The sequence below is a fragment of the Helianthus annuus genome, chromosome 4, assembly GCF_002127325.2.
Source record: "Helianthus annuus cultivar XRQ/B chromosome 4, HanXRQr2.0-SUNRISE, whole genome shotgun sequence".
Taxonomy (NCBI): Eukaryota; Viridiplantae; Streptophyta; class Magnoliopsida; order Asterales; family Asteraceae; genus Helianthus; species Helianthus annuus.
Window position 1 is genome coordinate 187,299,263 of NC_035436.2, and position 16,943 is coordinate 187,316,205.

General features: G+C 37.7%; 3 protein-coding genes across 5 annotated transcripts; 2 read left to right on the forward strand and 1 right to left on the reverse strand.

The window, feature by feature from the left end:
- Positions 1–3,070: 3,070 nt before the first annotated feature.
- Positions 3,071–10,624, forward strand: LOC110937555 (bifunctional fucokinase/fucose pyrophosphorylase). Of its 3 annotated transcripts, none has more exons than XM_022179990.2 (7): positions 3,071–3,565; positions 4,235–4,508; positions 5,961–6,325; positions 7,282–7,408; positions 7,496–8,482; positions 8,574–9,310; positions 10,097–10,624. In XM_022179990.2, the coding sequence occupies exons 1-7, from the start codon at positions 3,272–3,274 to the stop codon at positions 10,493–10,495; spliced, it is 3,183 nt and encodes a 1,060-aa protein (XP_022035682.1). In that variant the 5' UTR covers positions 3,071–3,271; the 3' UTR covers positions 10,496–10,624. The 3 variants fall into 3 exon arrangements, with proteins under 3 accessions (XP_022035682.1, XP_022035683.1, XP_022035681.1); XM_022179991.2 differs by having other exon boundaries at positions 3,099–3,565; positions 4,201–4,508; XM_022179989.2 differs by having other exon boundaries at positions 3,099–3,565; positions 4,232–4,508.
- Positions 10,625–12,459: 1,835 nt separating this feature from the next.
- LOC110937557 lies at positions 12,460–14,216 on the forward strand. Its single transcript, XM_022179994.2, has 3 exons — positions 12,460–12,924; positions 13,019–13,135; positions 13,348–14,216. The coding sequence occupies exons 2-3, from the start codon at positions 13,042–13,044 to the stop codon at positions 14,064–14,066; spliced, it is 813 nt and encodes a 270-aa protein (XP_022035686.1). The 5' UTR covers positions 12,460–12,924; positions 13,019–13,041; the 3' UTR covers positions 14,067–14,216.
- Positions 14,045–16,175, reverse strand: LOC110937556 (aluminum-activated malate transporter 10). Its single transcript, XM_022179992.2, has 6 exons — positions 15,757–16,175; positions 15,545–15,685; positions 15,160–15,432; positions 14,964–15,064; positions 14,747–14,890; positions 14,045–14,674 (listed from the first exon to the last, which is right to left on the reverse strand). The coding sequence occupies exons 1-6, from the start codon at positions 16,067–16,069 to the stop codon at positions 14,261–14,263; spliced, it is 1,386 nt and encodes a 461-aa protein (XP_022035684.1). The 5' UTR covers positions 16,070–16,175; the 3' UTR covers positions 14,045–14,260.
- Between the last annotated feature and the right edge of the window lie 768 nt (positions 16,176–16,943).

Consider the following 16,943-nt stretch of genomic DNA (forward strand, 5'->3'; position numbering starts at 1 on the left):
CCCCACGTTGGTAAGAAGTAAATTATTGATTGGTGTGATTAATGATATTGCTAAGGGTAGCCGAGTCACCTCACGGGTAAAAGTATGTGGGTAAGGTACCCGCACGTTTACATTGCCGATACCCCCTAGGGTAGGCCATATGGTTCCGGTCACAGGTTTACCTACTTGCGCAAGAAAGGGTAAAGGATTAAGAGATGAGGTGTTTAAGGTTGTGTGATTGGTGGTGGAGTAAAAGAGTGAGCTCCATGTTTTTAGGGTACCTGTGAGTAGGCGTCGCCAGTGTTTTGTGGTTTTATGGTACCTTAGGTGTAGAATTGACATGGAAATGAGGGATTAACTAGGGTTGGGATAGTACCCTTGAACAATACACTTGTAACACGCTTTTTGACATTTTTTTAGTTACTTTGAGCTAGGAAGACTTTCAAAATACGCATAGGCGTACTATGTTAATAATATCATAGGCAATATACCAAATTGCTTGTTAAATGTATAGAAGATATAATATTCTATTTCATAATATGCCTTTTGACAAAATCTTCTACGAGTTTCCTACACGAAATCACACACAGGTTTAGTGAATATACATAGAAGGTTATATAGCCAAAACTATAACTTGGTGTCAGGAAAATGAAAAGATGCATGTTATGGATATTGACAAACATAACGGAAAAAACACAATATAATGCATGTGCATTCACACCCCATTGCACAAATTGAAGACGCGTTCCCTCAAACATAGTTTCATAAACGAAATGAGGCCTCTAGTATATAAATCAACAGCCTAAGTGGTTGGGAGGAGGTCAGGAGTTTTCCCCCTTGGGGGTTTCTTCTGGAGGAGTGCAGGTTCGAGTCTATTCTGGTACCAATATTGGGTAATTCCAGTGCGGCTGGACCTTAGGGGGGGCCTGGGATTCGAACCCGCAGTGCGGGCGAATTTCTTAAAGGGAGTGAACCGTTAACCGTTCAAAAATAAATAAATAAATAAATCAACACCGAACAAAATAAGAAATCAAACTTTATATGTATTAATGGGCCATGATCATTTTAGAACCATAAATATTTACAGAACTCGCAGAACTCATAGTAAACAATCTTTTTATTTATATATTTTTATGTTTAGGATAATTTTATCATTTATTATGTGTATTTTTACGATTACATACATGTTAAGAGTAATTTATCATTTTTGTAATTTTATAATTACACATATGTAAACTAGTTTTTTTTACATATATGTAATTAGTTATGACACATCTATATAATTTTGGCAATTAAACATATGTAAACTACTTTTAACATGTATGTAATCAATGAAATACATATAATAGATGATAAAAATATCCTAAATACAAAAACTTATATATAAAATGATTGTTTATTAGGAGTTCTGAAAGTTCTGTAGTTATTTAGAGTTCTGAAATGAACTCAACCCTTATATAAATTTAAATTTTAGTAATAAAACCGGGCTCTATTGATAGAGCCTAATTTAGACTGTTATAATTTCAAACAGACTTTGCTATCCAAAAACATCACGCCTAATGAAACTTAAAAGCTTTTGATGTCTGATTTTAGGTAACAACCCGAACTCTATAACACCAATGTAACGCCTTGTGAAAATTCTAAAGGTTAGTTTCTAACACTCAATCAATTTCCCAACTTCTTTTTTAGTTTTGAGTAAAGGTTAGTTTCTAACACTCAATCAATTTCCCAACTTCTTTTTTAGTTTTGAGTAACTTTTAAAGACTTGTTATTAATGCATCGGTATGTTATTAATTACATGAGTCTTTCTAAGACTTGAGATCCATATCCTGTGTAAATTACCCGAAGAAGAATCTAGAAATCTCTTAGACATGACTTATTTCAACAAATAATGGTAACTTTAGATTCACACATGGCGCATCGTTTTATCACGCTCTTTTTTTGGCAATGACGATTTTTTGTTGCTTTAAGAACCAAGCTCTATTAAGTTATATTATATATGCTAATATATCCGAATATCTTTATAAATTTAAGTTTCGGAGTTCCTCTCACCTTGGATAATCTTATTTATATTATCGTTTGAAAAATCTTACAAACATGCATTTGTTAATCATTAACAATCAGTGTTTAATAAGAACACACAAACATATAATATATAATAAACTCGTGTCACATATCTTCTACTTCACTACTTTAAAAATTAAGTTGTATTTGGTAACACATACATACAAATCAAACCTAATTCATTTAGATATCATTTAGATCAACACAACTCTTATATCCTAAATCAATAAGATAACATGTTCTACAACCAAATACGTTATTCAATGGAGACCCAAGTTCAATCTCCACTTGTGTCATTTTGAGAAATTACGCAATGATAGATAGACTCTAGCTTCCTAGCAGAGGTGTCAGTTCTATCCTGAGCCCACCCGGATTTTCGGCCCATCGTGTGTTATGCCAGAGACTGTTCAGCTCTTGTGGTCGCACAAGGGCTGTCAAGTGGCAATCGACGGTATGGTTTCCCGGTGGAACGCCCAAGCCAAACTCTGAAGCTAGTGTGGGTCCGGTTAAAATAACGCCTGGCCGAAGTAGAGCAACGGAACTCTCCAATTTGAATAGTGCGGTACCCTAATGCAAGAAAGTCGTCGTTAAAAAAAAACACCCCCACCAACAAACTCAAAAATAGTATAAAAAAACTCCCGGTACATAGTTGATTATGTAGTCAAAACATAAAAACATTAAGGGGCTGTTTGTTTACCTCTTAATGAGGCTCTTAATGGTTCAGACCTCTTACTGGTTCAACACTTAATGGTTCAGACTGTTTGTTTCACGAGCAGATGTCTGAATGGTTCAGACATTTGCCTCTGAATGGTTAAGATTTATACAAAGTCTGAATGACCTCTAATCTGAATTGGTCAGACATTTGACTCTGAACGGTTAAGGATTATACAGGCTCTTAATGGGTCAGACCTCTTACGGGTTCAGCACTTAATGGTTTAGACCTCTTACTGGTTCAACACTTAACCATTCAGATGTTGCCAAACAGCCCCTAACAAATCGGTTTCGTGGTGTAGTTGGTTATCACGTCAGTCTAACACACTGAAGGTCTCCGGGCGAAGCCACATCTTTTTAACAATTTTCACACTTTTCCGGTTCACTGTCAATTAGTGAATCTACCACTCTCGTGCTGCCGACAGTTTCCCAATTCAAATATCTGAAAACTGAATCAATTACAATCAAATTGAAATCAATTTTTTTTTTTTTTATCAATCATTCACTGAAAGAAAGTATGAACAAACAGTTAGACTTAGAACAAGTATTGAGAAAATCATGGTACCGGTTACGATTATCGGTTCGTTCGCCATCTAGGGTTCCGACATGGGATGCTATTGTTTTAACGGCGGCTAGCCCTGAACAAGCAGCGCTTTATCAATGGCAACTCAAACGAGCTGTACGGATGGGTCGGATCTCCGATTCTACTGTTACTCTTGCTGTACCCGACCCGGATGGCCACCGGATCGGTTCTGGTGCAGCCACTCTCAATGCCATTCTCGCTCTAGCCAATTATTATAACAATTCTCAGGTAGTTTAGCTTTAATTTGAGCTTGTTTAAGTTAATTTTAGTTACAGAATGCAGTGGATCTGTTGTGGATTATGAATTATGATGATTGATGATCATATGTTATATGTAATTTGCAGTTTTATTGATTCATCAAACCATTTGTCACCATGAACAGATCTGCGTGTTAGTCTAGGCTGGTTTCGGAAGTAGATTATGGCGAATTATGTTGTGTGATCTGTGTTTCTGAACTTTGTGTGGTTGATCTCATAGTTGTCAATAACGCTGGTAGCGGCCGTTATAGCGAGTAGCGCAGCGTATAGGCGAAATAAATAGCGGATTTTTTTATTTATTAGATGATTAGCGATAGCGTATTTTAGCCCTTATATACATAATTGGTGTGTTAAACATGAAATAGCGGGCGCTATATCGTCGCTATCGCTACGTAGCATATAGGTAGCATGTCGCTATGGTCTGCTATTCGCTATTGACAACGATGACTTGGTCTGACTAAATGCGATCTGCATTTGCTAATTTCTATTTGTTTTCGGGCATGCTTTTAAGTGCCTTTATGCAAGGTGCTTAATGCTTACACCTTTATTCATCTACAGTCCGTTAAATCAAATTCCTGAACTGTGATTCTTGCTACTGCATTGCAGCTGGCTTTAACGGGATAACGTTTATGCTCAGCAGGTAGCAAACGACGGTAACGATGGATCTTATATGCCCAGTGAAAGCTCCGAGACTGAAGTTTCCGCATCGATGATTGACTTTCTAAAAAAACAACATATATTACTGCTGCATGCAGGTGGTGACTCTAAGCGGGTCCCATGGGCAAATCCTATGGGGAAAGTCTTCTTGCCGCTTCCATATCTTGCAGCTGATGACCCCGATGGACCCGTACCCTTGCTTTTTGATCATATACTTGCAATATCTTCCTGTGCTAGACAAGCTTATAAAAATGAAGGTTACTCTCCTTTTTTCATTTTTTTTGTTCTTTCTAAGGGGAGGAGGGGTGGTCACTAGTGATAGATTTCTATCACTCCCACTATCCAATCAAATCATGCCATGTCATCACCCAATATTCTATCACTAGTGATAGAAATGTAGGGGGGGGGGGTGGTATCACTAGTGATGGAATTCTATCACTCCCAATTTTTTTTTTAATTTTCATTTTAAAATTAGAAATTAACAATAAAACACTAAATTATAAATTTCATTAAAATTAAAACATACTAGTTCAATTTAACATACTAGAAATATTTTAGGCTACAATCTAAAAAAAAATACTAAAAAAACTCTACTCCTCGTCCGACTCATGAAACTCCAAACCTAAAGAACCTACTAGTTCGATTAAATCGTATCTCAACCGAAAGTGAGTTTCTTCATCACGCAATTCTTGTTGGATATTTTGTGGTACTTGAACTTGTGTAGGAGGATCCGGCACCCAATCCGGGGATATTGCAACCGACTTAAACGGGTGGCATCTCCCAACCCCACCTTTCGCAAATCTCGCGCTTTTGTTGAATTACAACCGACTTAAACGGTTCGTCGAGATGGGCAATTAAAATTTATATAAAGATGAGGGACCTGAATTGCAATTAAAGGAAAGCTATTTAAAAATAGCTAACAAAAGATGAGGGACCTAATTTGCACTTTTCTTCAAACTTGATATTAATTCCATTGCATAAAACGACAAAGTTGCTTTAATTCAAACTTTCATCAAACTTGTTTTCAACGCGATATACAAAGAACGCGTTACAAATTCAACGCGTGATACGTTAGGCGGCGGCGGTGTGCGTTATTTTTTAACGAGTGATGGGGTGGCCATCACGGACCACCCCGCCTGCTCTAATACGGGTGTTCATCGAATCGAATAACAATTTTTTTTCGGATATTTTTTATTTTTGTTTGAATTCAAATTTGAATTCGATTAAAAACTGGTCAATTCGATTCGAATTCGCACTCGAATAAAAACTTCAATTCGTATTCGATTGAAAATTCGAATTCGGATAAATTCGTTTTGATTCAAGTTCATTTAAAATATGGAAATTCGTTATGGGTTATCTGGGCTTGGTAATGGGCTATTTTAGGACTTATATTAAATTTATAGATTAATTTATATTATAAATTAAAGTTATATGTGTGTATTATATATAAATATAATAAATAAATATGTATAATTTGAATTCGAATTTCGAATCGAATTTAAAATTATAAATTCGTATTCGATTTACTAGTCTCGAATTAGAATTGAATCGAAGTCGAATTCTTGATAATCGAATTGAGTCGAAGTCGAATTCTTGATAATCGAATTGAGTTGAATTTCAAATTTTACGAATCTGAATCGAATTCTGAACACCCCTGCGTTTTAAATTGTGAGAAAAGATTGTTCAACTTGGTTGCTAATCTAATCCAGGTGGGCTGTTCATCATGACTGGTGATGTGCTTCCATGTTTTGATGCATCTTCTATGGTTCTACCGGAAGATACCGCCTGCATCATCACGGTCCCCATCACTCTCGATATCGCTTCCAATCATGGTGTTATTGTGGCATCAAAAACTGGGAATTCAGATGAAAGTTTTTCAGTTAATCCTGTTGCAAATCTACTTCAAAAACCTAGCGTACAGGAGCTTAACAACCACCATGCACTACTTGATGACGGTAGAACATTGCTTGATACCGGTATCATAGCGGTTAGAGGTAAAGCTTGGGAAGATCTTGCTACGCTTTCGTGTTTGAGCCAACCGTTCATCTCACAACTGCTGAATACTAGAAAAGAGGCAAGACTTTAACTCCTTGATCGTCATTTAATCTTTTATTTAGCATGTAAGTGTCAAAAAGTAGCTACTTACTTTCTCAGATCTTACATTTTTGGCCATTTTACTTTTTATGGCCAAGGAGTAAAATGCCATTTTCATCCCTGAGGTTTGGCCAGTTTTGCGACTTTCGTCCAAAGGTTTGTTTTTCCGCATCTGGATCCAAAAGGTTTGAAATCTTGCCATTTTCATCCGGCTCATTAACTCCATCCATTTTTTTCCGTTAAGTCAGGGGTATTTTCGCCCTTTTTGTTACCTTAAAGGGCAAATTTGGCCTTTTTCAATTTATGTACAAGCATTTAGCATAATGTACAAGTATTCAAAACAAAACAAAGTAGGTAAAAAGACGGAAATATCCTTGACCTAAGAGCATTCACATCCATCCCACCATATTTTCACCCTAAATTACACTAAAAAAACACTACATTTTCTCTCTCATTTTCAATTAAATAATATTTTTTTGTACCTTTATCATTACCTTTTCTCTCTCCAGCACTCATAACCACTTTTAAGATATATTAAAAAAATTATAGGGGGTGAACAGTATCCCCCTAAATATACAGATGAACAGTAACATTTTCTCTCTCCGCCACTCACAACCACTTTTTATACTCTTTATATTTTAAAAACATCACACACAGAATTTGATTTCATGGATGTGAATGCTCTAACGGAGTAAATGGATGGAGTTAATGAGCCGGATGAAAATGGCAAGGTTTCAAACCTTTTGGATCTAGATGCGGAAAAAAACAAACCTTTGGACGAAAGTCACAAAACTGGCCAAACCTAAGGGACGAAAATGGCATTTTACTCATGGCCAAATTAGTCAACAAACAGTGAGAAAAAGTTCCATTTTGATTATGTTTGAATTTGAATGAAATGACCATAATATCCCTAAAATGTTTCATTCACTTTTCCAGATGAGTTTATATGAAGACCTTGTAGCCGCATGGGTACCAGCAAAGCACGAATGGTTAAAATCAAGACCTTTGGGTGAAGAACTTGTGAGAAGATTGGGGAAACAAACCATGTATAGCTATTGTGCTTGTACGGTGAATATTATTTTATTCCATAAAGCTTTTAATGTTATCATCACAATAACTATATTTCAACGATTATAAAACAAATATGCAGATGATCTGTTGTTCTTGCACTTTGGAACATCAAGTGAAGTTTTAGATCACTTAAGTGGGACCGGTTCAGGACTTGTGGGCCGAAGGCATCTCTGTTCCGTTCCCGCAACGACGATGTCCGATATTGCATCATCTGCTATTATAATTTCTAGCAAAGTTTCACCCGATGTATCAATCGGTGATAATTCTCTCGTATACGATTCATCAATTTCAAGTGGAGTACAAATCGGTTCCCTATCTGTGGTAGTTGGTGTTAATTTACCTGAGAAAACGGATAAATTTCTTCTTCCTGATCGGCATTGTCTTTGGGAGGTACCTTTAATCGGCTGTACTGAACGGGTGATCGTGTATTGTGGTCTTCACGATAATCCCAAAATTCCCGTTTCGGAAAACGGTACGTTTTGTGGAAAACCATGGGAGAAGGTTCTAGAAGATCTCGGAATTTACGAAAATGATTTATGGAGTTCTCGAGAAATGTGTTTATGGAATGCGAAACTTTTTCCGGTTCTTCCGTATTTTGATATGCTTCGTCTTGCAAACTGGCTTATGGGGCTAGAAAATAACGAGGAAAACGAAGGGTTTTATAATTTATGGAAAATGTCTAAACGGGTCAGCTTAGAGGAGTTGCATAGATCGATTGACTTCCCGCAAATGTGTTTAATTTCCAGTAATCATCAAGCGGATCTTGCGGCTAAAATTGCTAAAGCGTGTCTTACGTTTGGTTTGCTTGGGAGAAATTTATCGCAGTTGTGTCAAGAGATTTTGCAAATGGAAGATTCCGGAGAGAAAATATGTACAAATTTTTTGGAATTGTGTCCGAATCTACAGACGAAAAATTCCAAAATTGTCCCTAAAAGCCGAGCATACCAGGTGCAGGTTGATCTTCTACATGCATGTGGTAATCGTGAAAAGGCGATCGAAGTTGAACACCAAGTATGGGCTGCTGTTGCCGATGAAACCGCTTCAGCAGTCAGATATGGTTTTAAAGGTCAGCACAATTCTATTTTGACTTTTGAGGTCAAAGTCAAACCTTACTTTTGGTAGCATAATTGTTGACTAGTTTTTATATTGTTTTACAGAGCATCTCTTTCAATCCCCCAATCAGACATCATCTAACGGAAATGGGAGCAATAATGTGGGTCAAAGTCAAACTTTCTTCCACAAAAAAGTCAAAGTTGAGTTACCTGTTCGAGTCGACTTTGTCGGTGGTTGGAGTGATACTCCACCATGGAGCTTAGAACGTGCTGGATGTGTTCTCAATATGGCGATAACTTTGGACGATTCTCTCCCTATTGGAACGGTTATAGAAACTACGCAAACGCCTGGATTATTAATTACCGATGATGCTTCAAATGAGCTATATATAAAAGATATTTCCTCTATTGCGGCCCCATTTGACGATAATGACCCGTTTCGGTTAGTCAAGTCTGCTTTACTTGTTACGGGCGTTGTTCATGATAAGAACATGGGTCCGGATACCTCCATGGGTTTACGGGTCAAAACATGGGCCAGGATTCCTCGTGGAAGTGGGCTGGGGACTTCTAGCATTTTATCTGCAGCTGTTGTGAAAGGGCTTCTTCGTCTTTTTGATGGAGATGAAAGTAATGAAAACGTTGCTAGACTTGTGTTGGTACTTGAACAGATAATGGGCACTGGTGGTGGCTGGCAGGATCAAATTGGCGGTTTATACCCCGGTATAAAATTTACCACCAGTTTTCCAGGAATACCCCTGCGTCTTCAAGTTATTCCGCTTTTGGCTTCTCCTAGATTAGTTACTGAGCTGCAGGAACGGCTGCTTGTTGTTTTTACTGGTCAGGTAAAGATTCCTTTTGTTTTCCCTCCTTAATGAACCGAACGAACACGAACAGAGCCATGCACGTGTTTGTTTATATAACTTTAACCGAACACGAACATGAACATATAATTGAACGCATTTTTTTCTTCATGTTCGTTTATTAAGAAAATGGACATTTTTGTTTTTGTTTATGTTTGTTCATTTAAAACCTAAACGAACAGTTCACGAACGTAACGAACATAAACAAACAAAATTAAACGAATATAATTTAAGAAACATTAAACAACACAAATGAACATAACTGAAGAGGCATAACTGAACATAATTTACTAAACATAAACGAACATAAAGTAATTTTTCATATATATTAGTGATTAATTACGATAAATTCCATTGGAAAACCCAATATCATTACTAAAAAGCCCAATTACCAATTAGTTATATTTATATAAGTAGATAGAAAGTTTTTTTTATGTTTATTATTTATATAAATATAACTACTTATGCATTTTAATTGGAGCGAACATAAACGAACGAACATAGACAAATAATGTAAATAAATGAATGCAAAAGAACGAACATAAACGGACGTTCACAAACATAAATGAATGAACAAAACGTGTGTTCATGTTCGTTCGTTTAATTAAATTAACAAAAAAAATGTGTTCATGTCCCTTCGTTTATCAAATAAACGAACTTCCCGTCGAACAAGTTCACGAATAGTTCATGAACGTTAGGTTCGTTTACAGGCCTACGAATGACTAAAATCTTGACATTGAAGTGATTCACATTTTGTATCTTCTGCAGGTTCGGCTTGCACACCAAGTACTCCAAAAGGTTGTAGCTCGATATCTCCAAAGGGATAATCTTCTTATATCAAGCATCAAACGTCTTGCTGAGCTGGCAAAAACCGGGAGGGAAGCTTTAATGAACTGCCACATAGACGAACTTGGGGAGATAATGATGGAGACTTGGAGGTTGCACCAAGAGCTTGATCCCCACTGCAGTAACCAGTTTGTTGATAGCCTTTTTGCTTTCGCTGACCGTTATTGTTGCGGGTACAAGCTTGTTGGTGCTGGGGGTGGAGGTTTTGCACTACTACTAGCTAAAAATGTCGAAAATGCCCTCCGATTGAAACGTGCGCTTGAAGGAAACCGTGAGTTTGATGTTAAGGTTTATAATTGGAGTGTATGTTTAGATACGTAGAGAAAAGTTGTTTTGATTCGTGTGCAACATTTGTAATCTTGTAACCTTGAAATCTTTAGGATTGTAAATTGTAATACGCATGTATTTTTTGTTTGGGCTGAATAAATAAATGGCTGTTCATTTCTTCTATTGGGCCGTACCCACCTTTTAGCTATTAAATCCTTGGCCTGTTGTTCATTCCTTCTATTGGGCCACAAGTCGGGTTATTTCCCAAACCGGTTTGGGTTCGATCAAAGTTGGTCAAATGCGGTTTATGGTGGAACTGAGTCGGGTTGGAACCCGGTTTAAAGGAGAGGAAAACCCAAACCGATTGGAACCAATGTGCCAGGCTGTCAGGTAAATCAAATGGTATATAAATAGGGTTAAGTTCATTTATAAACAACCTCCTAGATTGTGAATATTGGTGAACTAATCTTAGCACTTGATTATTAATACACAAGTGTAAATCAATGGATAGGATTTGATGATGAAAATATACTAGTGTATTTTACGATTTAATGATGTAAATCAATGGTCATGAAATATTCACTGAGTTCACAAATACACTAGTGTTTACTGTAGAATCCTAGCCTGTAGCTATATTTGTAACAAAGAAAATGAAGGGATATATTAGTGAACATTTTACATCTAATTTTAAAACTTCTTAAATTACGAACGACCCGAGAGTTATTGAAAATATATTTTTATCATATGTGATGAGTCTAATCATGACTTTAAGAGTTTCGAATGCGATAATATATATTTAGAGAATGGGGAAGCAATGAGTCTAATCATGACTTTAAGGTGCTGTTTGTTTTTTCTGCGGCAAAAGGTCTGCAGTCTGCGGACCATATCTGCAGGCATCTGCAGGAGAAGAGATGGACCAAATGTCTGCAGTCTGCAAGGAGAAGAGGGTTTGTTTTTTTTCTACAAAACCTCTTCACAGTTCACACACAACACACACACTACTCTGCCTTTCTCTCTCTCTACAAACACACTCTCTCTCTAGAATCTGTCACCACCACCGCCCAAAGCACCACCACCACCGCACCACCACCGCCACCACCACCACCGCACCACCACCGCCATCAAACCTGCTAATCCATCCCACCCCCACCCCTTTCTCCTTCAGATCTGTGAATCGAAGGCGGCTAGAGAGAGAAACAGCGAGAGAGAGAGAGAGAAACAACAGCTAGAGAGAGGAGTTCGACGGCGGTGGTGATGCTCGAAGGCGGTGGTGATGCTCGACGGCTGTGAATCGAAGTTCAGATCGAAGTTGCAGGTCTGTTTTGTTTGCGATCGATGTTGATGTTGATGATGATGAGGGTTTTCAATTTGGGGGTTTTGTTTGCGATGTTGATGATGATGAGGGTTTTGTTTTCGATTTGGAGGTGGTGGCGGAGCAAGGGTGGGCGGCGGAGCAGGGCTGGAGCGGCGGTTCTTGTGAAGATGGAGGTGGTGATTGTTGAAGGTGGAGGTGATGGGTGTCGGAGGTGGAGGTCTCCGATGATGATGATGGTGGTGGCTGAGATGATGGTGGTGGAGGTGGAGGTGGTGTCGGAGGTGGTGGCTGAAGAGGGAGAAGAGGTTGCAGAGGTTAGAAGACTTGTGGACAAGTCTGCTTGGGGAAGAGCTTCTGCAGACGTTTTTGGTCTGCAGATCTTCAAGAAAACAAACAAGCTGCAGGAACCTTATCTCTGCGCGCCTCTGCGCGACGCAGACATAAGTGCTCAAAAGAGCTTCTTGAGAAAAAACAAACAGCACCTAAGAGTTTTGAATGCGATAATATATATTTAGAGAATAGGGAAATATTATAGCATTGAGTTGAAGTAAAATGTAAGAATTCAAAATAGAAGTCATTAGTAAATATATATACATTGTGAAGTAGGAGTTTTAAATCAACACCAATCAAGCTAGTGACCGACTATAATCGAAGATGAATCTAACCAACCAAATACAAACATTTTCTAGTTGCAAATAAAGTCCTCTTTTTTTTTTTTTTTTTAACAAAAACCAAACTTATTTCTCAAATAACCGATTTTGGGATCGGAAGCAAAGCATATGTCTTTCTTGCATACCAAAAAAGAATCAATTTTTCTTTAATTTTTAGAGAATGAGTTATCATCAAGTTAAAAAATAAGATTAAAAATCTTTAACTTCAAAAACCCTTCTGCAAAGTCACTTGTAAATCATTCATCAAAAGTAGTACTTATCAATCTCAACCTTGAAATTATTATATTTGTAAACCAAACCAAAAAGATCTGCATAGATAATAATCGGGATCGTCATTCATCTTTTTATAATTTGTAAACCCCACCTGCTGCTATAGTTTTCAAGAATCAAACCCTGATTATAAAACTCTACTTTTGGTAATGGTTGTTGACCAGTGTCCATACCCACCAATCACATTTCTCCAACTCTACGTGTGAGAAGAAAACTCTCGGAAAACGGTAGAATCTGTTACCCTTTTCTCCTGTAATTTCTTAGCAAAATCATAATGTGGTTGACTCACTGACTGAAATTCATCCCCAATTTCACTTACAGAAACAAGAAACAGAGGTATTATTATGGGGTTTCTTTCCAACAGAGTTGAAAGAAGTGAGATCAAAGCAGGCGATCATATCTACACTTACAGAGCTGTCTTTGCTTACTCTCATCATGGTAATAATATTAATAATAATACTAATCTCATTCTCTTTCTTCAACTATTTCCTTTAATTTTTTCATTAATTTCGAGTTTAGGGTTTGTTATTTATGTTTAATGAGTGAAATTCAGTTTTTAAATTGGTACTAATAATTTGGTGAAAACATGTGTAATGTAACCCTAATTAGAAGTGAAAATCCTAAAAATTGAAATTCATTAATTAATGCAGGGATATATGTTGGAGGTAATAAAGTGGTTCATTTCACCCATTTTAGATCTGATGATGGTGAGACTAGTTGGAACATCAACACTCCCTCCGAATCATATGATGAAATGACTAAAATACCCTTGTCGTGTTCCAAGTATCCGGACTGTGGTTTCCGACAACCTAAAAGTGGAGTTGTTCTGTCCTGTTTGGACTGTTTTTTAAGGGATGGTGCTCTCTACGCCTTTGAGTACGCTGTAAACCCGACTGTTTTTATCGCGAAAGTACGAGGTGGCACTTGCACGACCGCCACATCAGACGACCCCGACACTGTCATCCACCGAGCGATGTATCTGCTTCAAACCGGATTTGGGAACTACGATGTGTTTCAGAACAACTGTGAGGATTTCGCTTTGTACTGCAAGACTGGGATACTGACAGTCGATAAGTTGGGAATCGGAAGAAGTGGACAGGCTTCTTCGGTGATCGGTGCACCGTTAGCGGCTCTTCTGTCGTCCCCTTTGAAGTTGTTGATCCCGAGCCCTGTGGGTATCGCTACGGTGACAGCTGGCATGTATTGCATGAGCAGATACGCTACGGATATTGGAGTTAGAACCGATGTTGTCAAAGTTGCTGTCGAGGATTTGGCTGTGAATCTTTCCTGGATGGATGGTTTAAAAGAAGCGTTTGACAATAACGAAGCTTCAAGTTCGAACGATAATAAGGTAAAGAAATCATCTTGATCGTTAACCGAACATTACTACATTTGCAGATTTGATCCATGATTGGTATGAAGTTTATTTGCTTTTTTTGTTTCTTTGTGGACATTGAGAACTTATGCTATTATCTATGGTGAAATGTGACATATGAAGATGAAATTTCTGTTAAAAAAACCGTACGTTTTGAAATGTTTTGACCCTAAAACCGTACATATCGATTACTTGAGATCTTGATCACACTTTGATGGTTTGTTTTCGATTTCAAATTCCGCTTGTGCTGCCATGTTTTCTACTTCCGTAACAATGCTTTCAACCCGCTCTTTAATCTCTATCAACAATGTTGCCATTGTGGCTATAGGAAAGATCGCGATTATTGGGACGGTTTTCGTTCCTTCTGTTGACTTTTCTTCACCCGCCTCATGTTCAGTCAATATAAGTGCTTGCTTCGACAGATCTTTGAACGCGTTTTTGAAACTTTGAACCGCAAAGTTCATCTCTTGCACGAAAAGGTGTGTTTTAGTTGATTTTGTCATGGTTTTAGTTGTCGTAGCTAATTCTTTCAAGACGTTTGATGAGCTTGAGCTTAGCGTCATGCATACTTCTTTCATATGTTTCTTTAGCAACTCCGGTGCCTGTAAAATGATGTCGAATTATGCATCTATAATCAACAAGTAGGAAATGAAAATTTTAGGATTTTTGTTTACTTGAACTTCGGAATTGATGAAACCGCTTAGGGTTTCAATGCAGTAAGCACAACTACGCATCGAGGCTCCAACTTTGAGGTATTGTTTCCATGGATGTCTAAACTTGAAACGCCCATGCGGAGGCTCCCATCGAGCCATATTGGCCTGCACAAGTTAATAATATACAAAAAATGTTAAAATTAGATATATCTCAAGGATGAAATGAATATTGACATACCATAACTTCTTCACCAGCCTTTGAATTAAGCACGAATTTGTAACCCTCGTGTTTTCTACCGCGATCTTCGTTGCTGTCTTTGAAATACTCCGTTACACAACCTGCAAGTCGTAAAATGAACAAAACTCACTTCACATGTATAACACACTAATACACCGGAAAAAGATGTCGGGTGTGAGTTTGATTTCGCGTATACCATCCAAGGAATCCGCAAGTCTTTCTAGGTTTTTATATACGAGGTTATGAAGCTCGTTGCCGGCCCAAACCGGATAGAAAAGCATGCTTGTGAAAATGCAAATGGAGGTTCCAATTGCGATGGTGGACACTCGGTTTCTCGCTAGTTCTAACAATTTCTCCACTCGGTAACCCGACACCGACACAAAGCTAAAGGTGAGGATGAATACCATGACTCCGTAATCAAACCGAGCTTTCACAGATGGTATGAATCTTGAGAAGGTAGCTGCTGCGGCTGCATAAACTCCAAACGGTTTACTCATTAGTTTCTACATCATTAGGTGTACCCTTTTGTCTCGATTCGGTCACACGCATGACCGCTAGGTGTAAAGTAAGTTCAAACTCACCTAGAATGGTTACTGAAGCTTGAAGAATCACGGGTTCAAGTTCTTCGCCACATTGGTTAGCGATCCAGTGCACACCGACCCCTATAGAGCCCGCTAGAATAGTGGCACTTGCTCGATTAAACGATTTAGCAATGGTTGCGCCTGCATTGATAAAACGAACTCAATATAAACCAATACTATAAACCGATGTACATGAACGAATATTTACATACCGACAGAGTACTCGAAAGCCACAACAACTGTCATGACCGCCCACATGGCATTCCCGCCTACACCATCATAGAGTGGTCTCATGTAATAGAAAAGCGAGACCAAAGATAGAGCCATGCCTACTTTCACACCATGAATCACTTTCCTTGGATCACTTGTTGCAATGTTCTTAGCCTTAACCCAAAAGTTTCCGATACGCTTCAAGCTTTTTAGTATTTTTCCTTGTAGTTGTATGTACATTCTTTTGGATACCGTCGGCTCTATGACTAAAGTCCCCTCGGGCACGTTTACCTTCCATTCACCATTAGACGCCATTTTGTGACCGCTTCCAATGTCTGTTGACGAGAGAAAGTAAGGCGATGGTTTCGATGAAATGTTTCTCTTCGCGTGTCAGATTCGACTATTTCAGGAATAGTGGGAATCTTACATGAGAGATGGATGCCATATGTGGGTAGGGATACATATGTATATATACACAAACTTAGGTATCTTAAAATGGAAAAAAAATAATACTTTATTTTGTTATATAAAACATGTTAAAAATAATATGTACAATGCTGTTATAGTTTATATTTACTGATATTCTATTTACTACCAAATTTTTGGTTGATTATCTTATTTAAATTCAACCCCAACTTTCTTTTATTTTTGAAATGGTGACATTTTTGTTCTTCTGTTATTCAGTTTAAGCCTTTAGGTAAGGGGAAATCAGCAGATGTCATATTCTTGCATAATAACTGGGCAGTACATAATTAAATTTAAATACAGGGATATTGTTGGTAGCAAGTGTCACTTAGTTTAAATTACTATTTATATATGGTTTGTTGGATTTGAGTGTGGCCTAAATCCGAAGTTAGGTCACCAGTCAAATATAGATATATTAATTTTGGAAGAAAGCAATTCCACTGTTTATTATTATCCAACATTATTTCCAAATCCAATATTGTGCTCCAGTTAGGTCATTGCAATGCATCATGCCCCGAAATATAAAATGTTATTTAAACCGTACGTAGTGGAAGACACAAATAATACCCTCACTCTTAGGCGTAATCTTCATTCTATTATCTGAGGGTTTTAGGTTTGTTTTATGGTTGAAATTATAGTGTTTTATGACTTTTTACACTTTTTAATAAATTTGGACTTTGTAGCCGAACCCCACCCTACATATATGTATAATGTGTCATTGGGA

Coding starts and splice junctions, on each gene's coding strand:
- LOC110937556 (XM_022179992.2), bottom strand. CDS start 16,069: ATGGCGTCTAATGGTGAATGGAAGGTAAACGTGCCCGAGGGGACTTTA. Junction 15,433..15,544: donor AGCTTCAGTAACCATTCTAG/GTGAGTTTGAAC, acceptor GAGTTTATGCAG/CCGCAGCAGCTACCTTCTCA. Junction 14,675..14,746: donor TCATCAATTCCGAAGTTCAA/GTAAACAAAAAT, acceptor ATCATTTTACAG/GCACCGGAGTTGCTAAAGAA.
- LOC110937557 (XM_022179994.2), top strand. CDS start 13,042: ATGGGGTTTCTTTCCAACAGAGTTGAAAGAAGTGAGATCAAAGCAGGC. Junction 13,136..13,347: donor CTTTGCTTACTCTCATCATG/GTAATAATATTA, acceptor TAATTAATGCAG/GGATATATGTTGGAGGTAAT.
- LOC110937555 (XM_022179989.2), top strand. CDS start 3,272: ATGAACAAACAGTTAGACTTAGAACAAGTATTGAGAAAATCATGGTAC. Junction 3,566..4,231: donor ATTATTATAACAATTCTCAG/GTAGTTTAGCTT, acceptor GTTTATGCTCAG/CAGGTAGCAAACGACGGTAA. Junction 4,509..5,960: donor ACAAGCTTATAAAAATGAAG/GTTACTCTCCTT, acceptor AATCTAATCCAG/GTGGGCTGTTCATCATGACT.